Below are 14318 nucleotides of genomic sequence, written 5' to 3' on the forward strand. Positions count from 1 at the left end.
AGGACATGTAAAGAGGCATTTAGAGGGAAAGAAAGCAAGATTACAAGGAAAAGGGAAGAATGTGTCAGATAGTGAAATTATAAAAGGACGGGACGAAGAAAACAACATCCTTACCTTGTGAATAAAGCTCTCCACCTTGTTCTGCAGGCCCCACCACTTGAACTTGACCGTGACCAGTTTGTAGGCACACATCCTCGGGCAGTCAGCCTTACTAACCAGCTCCTTCTGTTAGTAGCAACATAACAGGAGAACAGACACTGAGCAAACACTGCACAGCAGGAAGACGCACTCAATCATCCATCACTAAATCATTTACGCTGACACATGATATTACAAAACTGTGAATATGCAAATAGGCAAAGTTTATGCAAACTTTCCAATAATGGAACTCTCAATGAGAAGAAAGCAGAATGTGATTTGAGATTTTTTTTTTTATCGGTTTAGACCAATCACAGCAGTATTCCAACCACTAAAATGTCATTAATACATAATGCTTTGGAAACGAAGCCTGCTAAAATAATTATCGATATGAGAATATGCAGTAGATGGATAAAAGTCCTCTCATTTACAAAACAGTTTTAAATCCATCTGTAGCTTGTACTCTGTCTCCCTGCGAGGAAGAGGAGAGAGCGATGAGGAGGGCGAGAGAGCAAAGTGGATAAACTCCAGATGAAGGGACCATTTCTCTCGCTCCACCCTGACAGTGACACTGTTCCCGTACAGGCAGGCCTTTTGTGGCTGGGACGCCGTTATCGCATCACGCAGCGATAAGAGCGTCTCGGCACAAAGCCGGTTCCAATATTAACACCCAGGACCTGCTTGCCCCCAGAACACACCATCCCAGAACACACCACCCCAGAACACCTGTTTAATTAATCACTTCATTCTAGTGCTGCACACAGGGAGAAATGCCTCAGAACTGCCACAATCACCCACATCCCATCACTGTTTGATGCTCCCATCACGGAAGGAAGAGGGAGAGAGAGAGGGGAAGGAAGGAGAGGGAGGGAGGGGGGGAATGAAAAATATTCCACATACGCATAGGGTTTAGCTAAAGTTGTCACCGCTAAAAGAACTTAGGATAAAACGGATCCCACATCAAAACACTTACGGTGACATTTCTTCACACCGTCTCTTGTCGCCCTGCTCAAAGGAGCGGGAGATTTCAGAAATACAAAGTGTGACGATAGGTGTGCATGCAGTGATAGACTTTTACTGCTCTGAGAAGCTGGCACCAGTTGTTTTCTCTTATGTTACTTTAGCTATGATTTTTTTTTTCTATAATTTCTTTCCCCAAAATAAGTGTTTCCATGTCCAAGGCTGGGGGAAAATGATCTAATTAAAAACCCATAATAAAAAGTTTATATTATTTATTCAGACTTCATAAAGCTGTTCAGCAGTCTTTAATCTGTGCGTCGTCACAGTACAGTAAAACTTTCACACGGTGAACTCTGAGGGCTCTTTTGCTGGGTGGAGATTCTAACTTGTCTGCCATTAAACAGTGATCCTGGGCCTGTGTGTACGGCTGTAGATGAGGGGTTAGGGACGAGACCACTAGTGTCTCTGGATGAGCCGTTTTCATTGCCTCTCACTTTTTACAAACAAATACCTCCCAGACTCATTTTACTGAATTGTTCCTAGCTCAAACTAAGATACCACACACAAACCCCGGAGAAGACAGCCCCGTACATACACACCCTCTCCTGGCTGGCTTAAAAGAGAGAATGAGGATGTGGGCAGGGCTGAGACAGGAGGGCCTAATCTGACCTGATCCCTTGTGATTTCTATTAGGTCCAATTAGAGCAGGAGAGCGGTGATTTGTCTTCATCAAACTGCAGCCTACAGCTCTGCCACTCAGCCCTCCCTCTTCTCCGCCCCGTCTGAGGGACTCCTTCTGTCTCACACACACACACACACACACACACACAAATGCTAGTCCAATACTAGCCATACACTCCGTGGCCAATTTATTACCCCGTTTGTGAAAATGATTTGCTCCTACAGCCAGTGAGTCACGTCGAGTGGGATGCTATATATAAAGGAGGCAGACAGGCATCGAGGCTTTGAGTTACTGTTCGATTGAACGTTAGAATGGGCAAAACAAGTGACCTTAGTGGATTTGAACATGGTATGATCGTCGGTGCCGGTTCCAGTAGCTCAGAAACAGCCGGGCTCCTGGGCTTTTCACGCATAACAGTGTCTAGTGTTTACAGAGAATGGTGTGACAAAGAAAAAACATCCAGTCAGCAGCAGTCCTGTGGGTGAAAACAGCTGGTTGATGAGAAAGGCAAGAATCATGCAAGCTAACAGGAGGCCCACAAACAGACAAATAACGGTGCAGTACAACAGTGGTGAGCAGAACAGCATCTCAGAACGCACAACTCGTCGGTCCTTGTCACTGATGGGTTATTACAGCAGACAACCACACCGGGTTCCACTCCTATCAGCTAAAAACAAGAAGCAGCGGCTCCAGTGGACACGCGATCACCAACACCGGACAACTGAGGAGTGGAAAAACATCGCCTGGCTTGACGAATCCCAGTCCCTGTTGCGTCATGCTGATGGCAGAGTCAGGATTTGGCGTAACAGCCCATGGCGCCATTCTGCCTGGTGTCTACGGTACAGGCTGGTGGTGGTGGTGTAATGGTGGAGGGAATGTTTTCCTGGCACACGTTAGGTCCCTTGATACCAATAGATCAACATTTGAACGCCACACCTTGTAGAATCCATGCCCCAAGAATTTAGGCTGTTCTGAAGGCAAAAGGGGGTCCGACCCGGTACTAGATGGGGGCACCTAATAAACTGGCCATGAGTGTATTGTGCCACGAGTATACCACCCCAAAAAAAATCCATATTCATTTTGGTAAAATTATTTAAAAGTGTTACATTTAAGGGTTGAAGCCGGTTCAGGGAACAGAACCGAAAACCGGACTATTTTTTGGAGGAAAACCTGAAAACTTTTTTGGGATGAACAGAGTCAGAACCGGGAATGATAGTGAGACAGATTATTTTAAAAGCATGGGACATGGTTAATAACGTTCTGAACTTTATTTTGCTGGTTAGAACAGTGGAACGGAACACAATTATGTTTCTGTTCAGAACGAAACGACTGGAAATTAATTTAGGATCCAACCCGTGGCTCTTTCCCCTCTAACCCAGAGTGTTTCAGTGAGAGAGGTGTACCTTCCAATTAGGTCCCAGGGGCCCTCTACCAGTCTTAGCTGACTTGAACAGAGACGGATCCTCCTCTGCCTTGTAGTCCTGGAAGAGAAGGATAACAGTTAAGACTAATAAATCAGAACAAAACAAACAATTCCAACACATCTGCATTCAACATTAGTGATAGAGGGCCCTTTAACCCCTCTAGCCCATGTGTCTGTGGGGTGTCTGTGAGCACTGGCCCTGCACTAATGCTGACCGCCCACTGGGCAAAGGGGCAAGGGGAGGCCCTGCCATGGTAGTTTCCCAGGCTAGGTCTGCCCCCCACAACTATGCCTGGCAGCCTCTTTGTTCTGGCCCCAGGATGCAACACCAAAGCCCAGCCCTGTGCCCTGCCCAGTTTATGACCTGCACCCTGTCTGGGCTGAGCTGGGTAGGGTCTGGCGTAAGGGATGGGGAGGCTGTCAGGTTGGAAGTTGTTGATGCCACCAGCAAATGGCTGTGCTGAGATTACAGATGGCAGGAGGACGCTGGCTGATACCAGTGTGCGTGAGTGTGTACGCATGATTGCATGTAGGGCAGCTGCCTGCCGACAGCAGATGACCTAGTGGCCCTTGTCTGACTCCTCCTTCAAATCAGGGCCAGGCTGAGGAGAGACTGCTCCTAGGCACAGGGCTATCCTACTCACGTCTTTGTGACACAATGTGTATCATGATGCTGGGGGCACAGTTGCACTACTTCACCAAAACACAAGCACTAAACCTATTCACTACCACAGCCAAACATACAGTTCTAACTAACTCACTAGTGCAGCAGGAGAGTAGATTCACACACTCCAGTAGCATAATGCACAAGCAGAACACACACACACACACGTGTTGTTACGATACCAGAATCTTGACTTCGATACTGATACCAGGTTTAGTACCACAATACTCAATAACATCCCAATACTCAATAAAACGATACCACGGCACAAAAACTAGGCATTTTAGCTAATGCTGCAGAATGGCACTTGATGCAAACAGGAACTCAGCTACCTCTCAGTTCAATCGTTTGAGTTCAATATTATTTGAAATGTTTTATGTCAGACTTTTTCAGACAGCCATGTATGTATTAAAAGGAAAACTCTACCCAAAAAACATAATTTAGGTATTTGTTTTATTAGTACATTGTTGACATGTGATGTTTTGCACATCAGTAATCAAGTTTAAGATATGATGCATTTTGATGCAAAACGCATTATAGTGGCCAGATTTCTCTATTGTGAAAGATACACATCATGAAATCTTGGGTGGAGTTTTCCTTTAAATTAACCAATTTGACTGTTTTTACCAATCATTTATTTGAATGGTACATCTAGATTTATCCAGTTTATCAATAGAGATGTACCCTAGGCCTATTCACAGTACAGGTGAATGCATATTCAATAGGAGTGTGTGCATGCATTGAGTTATTGAGCTTGTTTTGGCTGATTTCGTGGAGCTACAGATGACAAACAATATGTTTCCGTTCCATGAGGGACTTCATTTTATTTTACTGATCAACAACATCTGCATAGTGGTAGCTTCTTCTTTAAAAGTGTGACTCTTTTTAACCAGTGATAACTATATGTACGAGCTAAGAGTGTTGCGGCCTGTCGGAACCCCAAGTTAGCGGAGGCTATAAGTCTTCGGCTGAGGGAGAGACGTGAGGGAGTGAATACGGTTTTGGTGGCAATCAGCTTTGAAATCAGAATATTTTTGCTTTATCACCAAGAAAGTACTAGGGTAGTGAATTGATGTTAGTTTCAGCGGTAAGCTAGCAAGGAATGTTAGCCTAAAAAAATGGAAGCTAACAGTATCTTATTGCATTGTAAAGTGTTCTAGCCTGTATAGACATTGTTTTGCGAACAGTAATGAACCGTTTCAACATGCCATGTTGCATTATTCAAGTGTATTAACTTCTGCGCAGTATGAGTGAAGAGCGTAACATGATGCAGCCCAGACTCCCAGTGCAGGCTAGCATTGTGTTTGCGGAGCAGGCATGGTGCGCACCATGGGGGGGACATCGGCTGCGCTGATGCAGACTTGATCCGTGAGACACATTTGACAGAAGTATCGAAAGTAACAAATTCTAGTATCGAACCGTTTTTCATCTTCTAGTTTCGGTATACCGTGCAACACACACATCTAATGGTCTTACTCTCTTCTGGTTGCATTATTCACTATAAAGAGCTCAGAGAGAGAAGTGCAAAGTCAACTGGTGTGGAAAAAAATTACAAAACAAATAAACAAAACGCCTTTCAAATAAATTACCAACAGCTCAAGGGCCCAGCAATTTTAAATAAATCATGATGCGCCCGCAGCTAAAAGCTGCTTTTCAGGGCTATCAGCCGACAGGAGGGAGCCAAACGAGCAAAAAACGGGAGAAACACAAACACACTTATTCATTAGGCCGTTTTAATGCTGAAAGCTCCTTCACTATAACAATATACTGTGCTGCTTTAATGAGTCTGTGAATCGATGTGCCTGGGCCGAGGAAGAGGAGCTGCTGCTCACTGAAGGGGTGTGTGTGTGTGTGTGTGTGTGTGTGTGTGTGTGTGTGTGTGTGTGTGTGTGTGTGTGTGTGTGTGTGTGTGTGTGTGTCATTGACCAGAGAATGGAGCGCTGTGAGCCTTAATTACACTAACAAACTCATCTGTGGTCCCTTGGGGGCCCAGGTCTTGCAGTCATGCCTGAGGCACAGAGCTGATAGGGCCCTCAGACACAACACTCCTCCAGCAAGGCAAACACATCCGCCTCGTTAGACACCTACCGCAAACACACTGCTGCTACTCAGGCAAATAACCGCATGCACTTCACTTAACAACAGACTCCATGAAATGAGGCAATGCCATGCCAAATAATAGCAATGAACTACCACCATTGGTACAAGGAACCTTTTGGATTTGAAAGGAAGAAACTTCACCATATTAATTATAATTGCAAAGCTTCCAACGCCATAGTGAATTGAGGGGTTTCAGAACCTGCAGAGTAGAAGAAACTCTGCACCATAGTTTCCTTACCTGGTAGGTAGTGCTGGGCGGAATACCGTATTTTACTATATACAGGTGTATTTGATGCACGGACCGGTTTGGGTTTTCACTTTACCTTCTACAACGGTATTTCAACGTATGGTTTGTTAAATGTGATACGCCACTCCCGCGAGTGTCATGTACATTTTTATAGTTTACTCCGTTTGCTACTTGAGTCATCCCTCTCTTCCTGCATGCTGCTTCCCCATGCGCCTCCGACACCAAGCCCTGCCCCCTGTCACTCAAGGAGAGCAAGTTGTTGCTTTTAGCGATGGGAAGTTCAACTCTTTTTACTGACTCGGATCTTTGATCCTATATGTACTCAGTCGGAGCTAACGTAGCGAGCTAACAAAGCCTGGCTCTCAAGAGAAGACAGGCTATGTGCACACTGCCCACAAAAAGGTGGAAACTGAGCTGCACTTCCTAACCTCCTGCCAAATGTATGACTATTAGAGACACGTATTTCCCTCAGATTACACAAACCCACAAAGAATTTCAAAACAAATCCAATTTTGATGAACTCCCATATCTATTGGGTGAAATACCAGTGTGCCATCACAGCAGCAGGATTTGTGACCTGTTGCCAAAAGAAAAGGGCAGCCAGTGAATAACAAACACCATTGTACATATAATCCATGCGTTTTATTTATTTTCCTTTTTGTACTTTAACTATTTGCACATCTTTACAATACTATATAGACATATTGACATTTGAAGTGTCCTTTGAAACTTGTGAGTGTAATGTTTACTGTTCATTTTTGATTGATTATTTCACCTTTATTTTTACCTTTATATTTTCACTTGCTTTGTCAATGTAAACATGCCAATAAAGCCCTTCGAATTTAATTGATAACGAAAACTCTTATTACATGTAACATCTAATTAGGGTCCACTGGGAAACACTGACCAACACTTTGGTTCCTACCCTGTCACAATAATTTGTCCCTGACTTTTTAATTTGTTGTCAAACAATGTATTTAAAGTGCTGCCCACTATATTCCAACTATATAATTAGAATAATCACTATATTTTCATTATTCCAACAGTACACCTAAGTGCTTTGATCTAAATCGCAATAGGCCTAGATTTTTTGCCCATATCATCAAAGCAAACAGAATGGAGAAAACCCCATTGGAATAACTTAGAATGTATGTGTTGCCACCCTAGGGTCAGGCGCCACTGAAAGCATATTTCGAACTTTATTATTCTAAAAATAAAATAATAATAATAATAATAAATCATCATCAACAACTGTCCCAAAAATGTTGTGTGTCGTGATAGGATATTTTGGCCATACCACCCAGCCCTACTGGCAGGTGACATGGAATACAACACATCAACTCAGGAAAAGATTACCAGGAATGTGTGTATTTGCCGTTTTTGTGTCAGATCTGAACATATTCGGCTTGCTTTGCCATGCCCAAGTCTCTCCACATGATGTTGCCAAACAGTACTATCCAGGGCTTTACTGAGTGTGGGACTGTGGCATGACAGCAGTATCAGAGGGGAGTACTCACAGCAGGGGCCACTTGTTCTCCATCTGCAATGTCAATGGGCACCACCTCCACACTCTTCCATGTGGGCGGGTCCAGCTTATGCACCTGCCAATCAAAGCCAGGCATAAGCATGGGAGCTACAATTTAAAAGGTACACTTCAAACTCGATATTAGCTGATGCTTCATCTGGGACAAAATTCACAGACTTCTCTTTATAAGAATCTCACTGTAAATGCAAACGGTGATTAATCAAACTCATTTTGAATGACAAAGGTACTCACATTTTCTAATGTGCCAAGGTCAGGTTTGTGCCATGTCTCAATCTTAATGATGAAGTCATCTTTCATATACTCATTCTGGAGGAAGGTGGTGGGAAATGATTACTAAAGCTTAAGGCAATAAAACCCTCTAAAGTACCTAGTAGATTTACATAGCTAGTAATGTCCACAAGAGCGACCTCCTACCCAATAAATATGTACATGCATTGGCTTAATTGCTACATTTCTCATAATTGAAGCAATATGTTGACAAGTTATATTCACAAACACTGACGCACATTCACACAGACGAACTATCCACCCACCCACACGCACAAACTACCATACAACCAGTGAGATAGAAACTAACAGAGGGAGGGTCATTTGAAGCTACTTACCGTTACAACTGGCCCCAGGCGAAGCATGAGAAGACACCAAAGAGAGATTCAATCGTTAGATATCAATCCAAAACAGGAAAAGAACGAACGAATCAAGCAACTCACATAGGGCTGAAGCCAAATAGTCGATGGGTCGATTGGCTTTTTTTTGTCGGGGAGTAGCAAATACATGTTGTTTTTTTTATGCCACACGAGACACCCGTCTGATTCCCACCCATCTCAGTGAACTAATCCATTGCGAAGGCTGAGACTAATCCATTGCGGAGGCCGTGTGGATGGCACAGTCCAAGAAGAAGGGGAGTGTGGCTAAAATGCACGTCTCTCTCCAGAATGCGCTCTCTCCCGCCAATTTGTGCACATTCATTGTTTCATAACTTCATTGTGTGAATTGTTTGCCTTGATTGTTAGTGTCTATAAAATCCCCATTACATACATCACCAGTAGTGGCCTACATTTACCGTTAATTCCTATAATTTCAAATTTACAATGTTGGTTTAGTCATTTCTGTTAATGCATTCAATATATTATTATTATTCCAGTCTTTTACCGTTGTCATTGTCAGAGTGGACACGTTGGTTTGCAGAACCCACAACCTATGCTACACTTGTGAGAAACAACTTTTGGTTTTAAATCATTCCATTTCCGGGTGTTGTCAATTTAGTCATTGTCTTTTCTTTGGAGCACTACTGTCAATGTTGAGTAAGGACACGCACCTGATTATGCATAGAAGTCGGCCTATAGGCTACCTGGCCTGCACGTAAATTTAGACATATAAATGCGCCCATTTGGGGATCTGATAGTATTTCTGATTGGCTGAACGCACCACCACTAATGAGCTGTGGACCTTCTCAAAGTAATGTTTTCACCTCAAACAGCATGCAAACAAAGTCTATTTTTACATCCATTGAGAATGACAATAGTTCCTCAACGCATTTGAAAAATCTTTCCGGCTCTCTCCCTTTCAATAACCACTCAGCGTGAAAGGGAAAATGTCATGGTCTGATCCAGGTCAATCTGATGAACTCTTATCCCTTGCACAAAATAGCCTACAGCTGTGTCTGTCCTGAGCTCACTGGCGCAGGAAACTGAGGGCCCGGAATATTTTATACAAGTTTGCTAATGGGAGCTTGGGCTGGACCCAAGTTGATAGTTGATACAATGTTTCAAGTTTGAGGCAGGCAGGCCATGCGTAGTCAATGTGATTTATAGGATTTTTATCAGGATATTAACTTCCTGCGGCTGCAATATTTTTATTTGTTGGCTTTATGTAGGCTATTTTTACATAGCTGGCAATGGCAATATAACTTACTTTTTAGGTTTGTATCATTTTCATTTAGATTTGGATAGAATTTTGATTAACCACATGACAATGATTGAGATACGAAGGCGTTATAAACTAAATTGAACTTTTCCACGAAAATGTGCATATAACTGGCACCCAGATCAGTAGAAATTGTAAGATAAATTGGCATTCCATATGAGAAAGGTTGCCAACTCCTTGTGTAGCCTGTTAGGTTAAGGTTTTTCCTCTTCTGGTTATCTTGATCTCTTGCTCCCTCTTGAGTAATTGGTGCTAGCTTCTTTAAACAGCATCAGACAATTATATTCAGTAGTTGATTTTATTAAAACACATAAGATAGATATATATCTATATAAAAATACACATTTAAAAATGTTGACCAATCGATTGGTTGAAAGAACACGATTTTCAGTGGACCAAGATTTTTTTTTTGTCAGCCCTAAACTCATGCAAACAAGACCAACAATGAGTCAAATTAAAATGTCTAAATACATAAGGCTGTGGGTCAGAGTGCAGGCAGGACAGGGGAGGGGTGGAGGGAAGGGCCAGGGCAGGAGAGGAGAGAGGAGGAGAACTCACTGGTTCGGCAGTAAGGGTAAGCGTTCCAGGCCTTTTCATGGAAGACCAGAGAGCCCTCAGGAGCAATCATCTTGACAAATGCAGGGACTTTACTGTGAAAGCCAAGGAGAGGGGAGGAGCATAGATGAATACACACAATCACTAACTCCAGTCATACAGGTTCTAGAGTGGGATATCTTAAACCTACAGTAAGACAGGGATGACTACACTGCCACTTGCTGCCAAGATAGTGATGGTGCACTTGGAACATATTGTGTGTGTGAGAGTGTCTCTTACCTCTTCAGATGGTAGATTTTGTGTGTGTACTGTCCTTTCTCGCCGTCCTTCTCATAGGGTTCATTCTTGAGGACCTCAATGCCCTCTCCTCCACCCGTCTCATTCTTACTGGCCACTGCTACGGAGTACAACTGGCCCACTTGATACTGAAAGAAACACACAAGTTAACGTACCATTACAATACAATAAAAAAAGAGACTGGCCGATTAATCGGTATCAGCTTTTTTTTGGTCCTCCAATAAATCGGTATCGGTGTTGAAATATCATAAAATCGGTCGACCTCTAATGTAAACTTCTGACCCACTGGGAATGTGATGAAAGAAATAAAAAGCTGAAAGAAATAGTTCTCTACTATTATTCTGACTTTTCACACTCTTAAAATAAAGTGGTGATCCTAACTGACCTAAGACAGGGAATTTTTACTAGGACTAAATGTCAGGAATTGTGAAAAACAGAGTTTAAATGTATTTGGCTAAGGTGTATGTAAACTTCAGACTTCAACTGTAGGCAGTGACATAGTTCCTCTATGCCTAAAGAGTCCGTCATTGAAACCAGACCCTATAGTCACTGTGTTGCCTATGGTCGGGTTTTTCAAGACTATAAAAGACATGGATAGCAACTAAGAACAGAAGGAATAAATAAACACATTCGTTATGGACTATCAGATGACAGACAGTGCTCATGTTGAACAAGAGCTTGACTAACAGGATGGCAGTGTCCAGCATCATACAGGGTTAGCAAAGTTGGGAGAGACATGGTGGCCCCTAATAGCGTCCCCAGTCCCCACAACAGACCGACACAGCCCAGAGAGCCACTCTTCACTATTTTGACTTAATAGGATTAGGGGGAGGGGGGCGTGAAAATAGCCACAGTGGGGGGCCTACAGTACTGGAGGATCTGCATGGCTGGCTGTGTGACTTCGTTTGTGTACAAAAGAAAGATTGTGCGAGACAGACTGCATGTGTCAAGCGTTTGTCATCTATGGGGACTATAAAAACATCACTGCATGTATTCAGTGTTCCTTGATTCAACATGGGTATTGCGCCAACCAATAACAATGTATTTTTTATGCATCGTCTCCTAGCCACAACAAGCAAGAAGAGCAGGCTAAGCAGACAAATTGTCCAGAGAACAGAGCTCTGATCAAACAAGAGTTTTACTGTCCGTCTCCTCTCTGTTCTGGGCCCTGAAGAGGACAACACTTATTCCTTTCACATCAAAAGGCATTCCCTCTAACTCGCCCAAATGCATGCAGTCACACACACAAAACTATGTTAATTAACCAACATATGGCCCCAGGTTAAATGAGACATTTAAATTGTCCTGAATTAGACAAAGGAATTTAAACAAACACTCAAGTTTTTCAACTAGTTGATCACTGTTCATAAACGTTTGTGTAATTAATGAAACAAGCCATTCATGATGGTGCTGCAGGTCTGTTTTTATGCCATGCTTATACTGTGGATACTAAGCCTGTATCAGATCAACTCAAGTCAGTATCTGAAGGCCAGGGTATTTTTGTTTTGTTTCATTCACTACCAGTCTTCCAGGACGTTTTCCTCTCATCACGGTAGGGAAGGGCAGTTATTACTGAATGTAGTATTTACGACTGTTCGTCGCGCTACTACTGCGCATTTAGCCCTTCAGTCAGCCTTGACATTGGTATGCTATTTCCCGCTCTTCAAATTGCAATTACAGGCGCACCTAACGGAGAAGCTAACACAGATCAATGTGAACAGTCACCAGAAAACATTTTTGTAACAGAATCAGTTAAAATCAGTTATATTATGGCGAATATCAGACTTTTCTTTCGCTGTTAGCCAAAAACTACTGGAGAACAGCAGCCCGTTCGCTGTTGTCTTTTTAAAAAAAAAAATATTAAAACATTTTATGCATGTACTGCCCTCTGCATCATTCTGATTGGTGAAGAGCAATTAATATATATATATATATATATATATATATATATATATATATAATATATATATATATATATATATATATATATATATATATATATATATATATATATATATATATATATATATATATATATATATATATATATATATATATATATAAAAATAACAGTGCATTAGCAGTGTTCAGACCCCTTGACTTTTTCCACGTTACAGCCTTATTCTAAAATGGATTAAATATATATTTTTCCTCATCCATCTACACACAATACCCCATAAATAAAGTAAAAAACAGTTTTTAGCAAATTACATATAAAAAAACAGAAATCCCTTATTTACATAGGTATTCAGACCCTTTGCTATGAGACTCGAAATTGAGCTCAGGTGCATCCTGTTTTCATTGATCATCCTTGAGATGTTTCTACAACTTGATTGGAGCCCACCTGTGGTAAATTCAATTGATTGGACATGATTTGGAAAGGCACACACCTGTCTATATAAAGGTCCCATACTTGACAGCGCATGTCAGAGCAAACACCAGGCCACACGTTCAAAAGGAATTGTCCGTAGAGCTCCAAGAAATGATTGTGTCGAGGTACACATCTGGGGAAGGTTACCAAAAACGTCTTTGGCATTGAAGGTCCCCAAGAACACAGTGGCCTCCATCATTCTTAAAATGGAAGAAGTTTGGAACCACCAAGACTCTTCCAAACTGAGCAATCGGGGGAGAAGAGCCTTGGTCAGGGAGGTGACCAAGAACCCGACGGTCACTCTGACAGAGCTCCTCTGTGGAGATGAGAGAACCTTCCAGAAGGACAACAATCTCTGAAGCAGTCTACCAAATCAGGCCTTTATGGTATTGTGGCAAAACGGAAGCCACTCCTCAGCAAAAGGCACATGACAGCCCGGATGGAGTTTGCCAAAAGACACCTAAACAACTCTCAGACAATGAGAAACAAGATTCTCTGGTCTGATGAAACCAAGATTGAACTCTTTGGCCTGAATGCCAAGCGTCACGTCTGCAGGAAACCTGGCACCATCCCTACGGTGAAGCATGGGTGGCAGCAGCATACTGTGGGGATGTTTTTCAGCGGCAGGGACTGGGAGACTAGTCAAGATCGAGGGAAAGATGAACGGAGCAAAGTAGAGAGATCCTTGATGAAAACCTGGTCAAGAGCGCTCAGGCTGGAGTGGAGGTTGACCTTCCAACAGCACAACTACCCTAAGCACACAGCCAACACAACGCAGGAGTGAGTTCGGGACAAGTCTCTGAATGTCCTTGAGTGGCCCAGCCAGAGCTCGGTCTTGAACCCGATTTAACATCTTTGGAGAGACCTGAAAATAGCTGTGCAGCAACGCTCCCCATCCAACCTGACAGAGCTTGAGAGGATCTGCAAAGAAGAATGGGAGAAACTCCCCAAATACAGGTGTGCCAAGCTTGTAGCGTAATACCCAAGAAGAATAGAGGCTGTAATTGCTGCCAAAGGTGCTTCAACAAAGTACTGAGTAAAGGGTCTGAATACTTATGTAAATGTGATCGTTTAAAAAAAAAAAAGTTATACATTTGCAAATATTGTTTTTGCTTTGTCATTATGGGGTATTTTGTGGAAATTGAGGAGGTAAAAAAACCCAACTAAATCCATTTTAGAATAAGGCTGTAATGTAACAAAATGTGGAAGAAGTGAAGGGGTCTGAATACTTTTCCAAATACACTGTATGTTTTGACTCCAGATATGCGTAATATTATTAGAATAGTGAAATCATTTAAAATGCCCATCCCTACTTTATAGTGCATTTTCTAATCATTTGAACGTACAGTGACTTCAGAATTTATTCACACCTTGACTTTTTACACATTTTGTTGTGTTAAAGTGGGATT

The 14318-nt window shown here is 42.4% G+C and overlaps 1 protein-coding gene across 1 annotated transcript in view; it reads right to left on the minus strand.

The window, feature by feature from the left end:
- Positions 1-14318, minus strand: part of LOC106580376 (phosphatidylinositol transfer protein beta isoform) — a 39475-nt gene that overhangs the window by 7484 nt on the left and 17673 nt on the right. Inside the window, exons 3-9 of the mRNA XM_014161367.3 lie at positions 10521-10666; positions 10245-10336; positions 8366-8373; positions 7992-8066; positions 7732-7815; positions 3184-3261; positions 115-225 (exon numbers count right to left, since the gene is read on the minus strand). Of these exons, the coding sequence (XP_014016842.1) occupies positions 115-225; positions 3184-3261; positions 7732-7815; positions 7992-8066; positions 8366-8373; positions 10245-10336; positions 10521-10666 (594 nt within the window). The remainder of the gene's footprint in view (positions 1-114; positions 226-3183; positions 3262-7731; positions 7816-7991; positions 8067-8365; positions 8374-10244; positions 10337-10520; positions 10667-14318) is intronic.

The sequence above is a fragment of the Salmo salar genome, chromosome 20 (assembly GCF_965601325.2).
Source record: "Salmo salar chromosome 20, fSalSal1, whole genome shotgun sequence".
NCBI classification, from domain to species: Eukaryota; Metazoa; Chordata; class Actinopteri; order Salmoniformes; family Salmonidae; genus Salmo; species Salmo salar.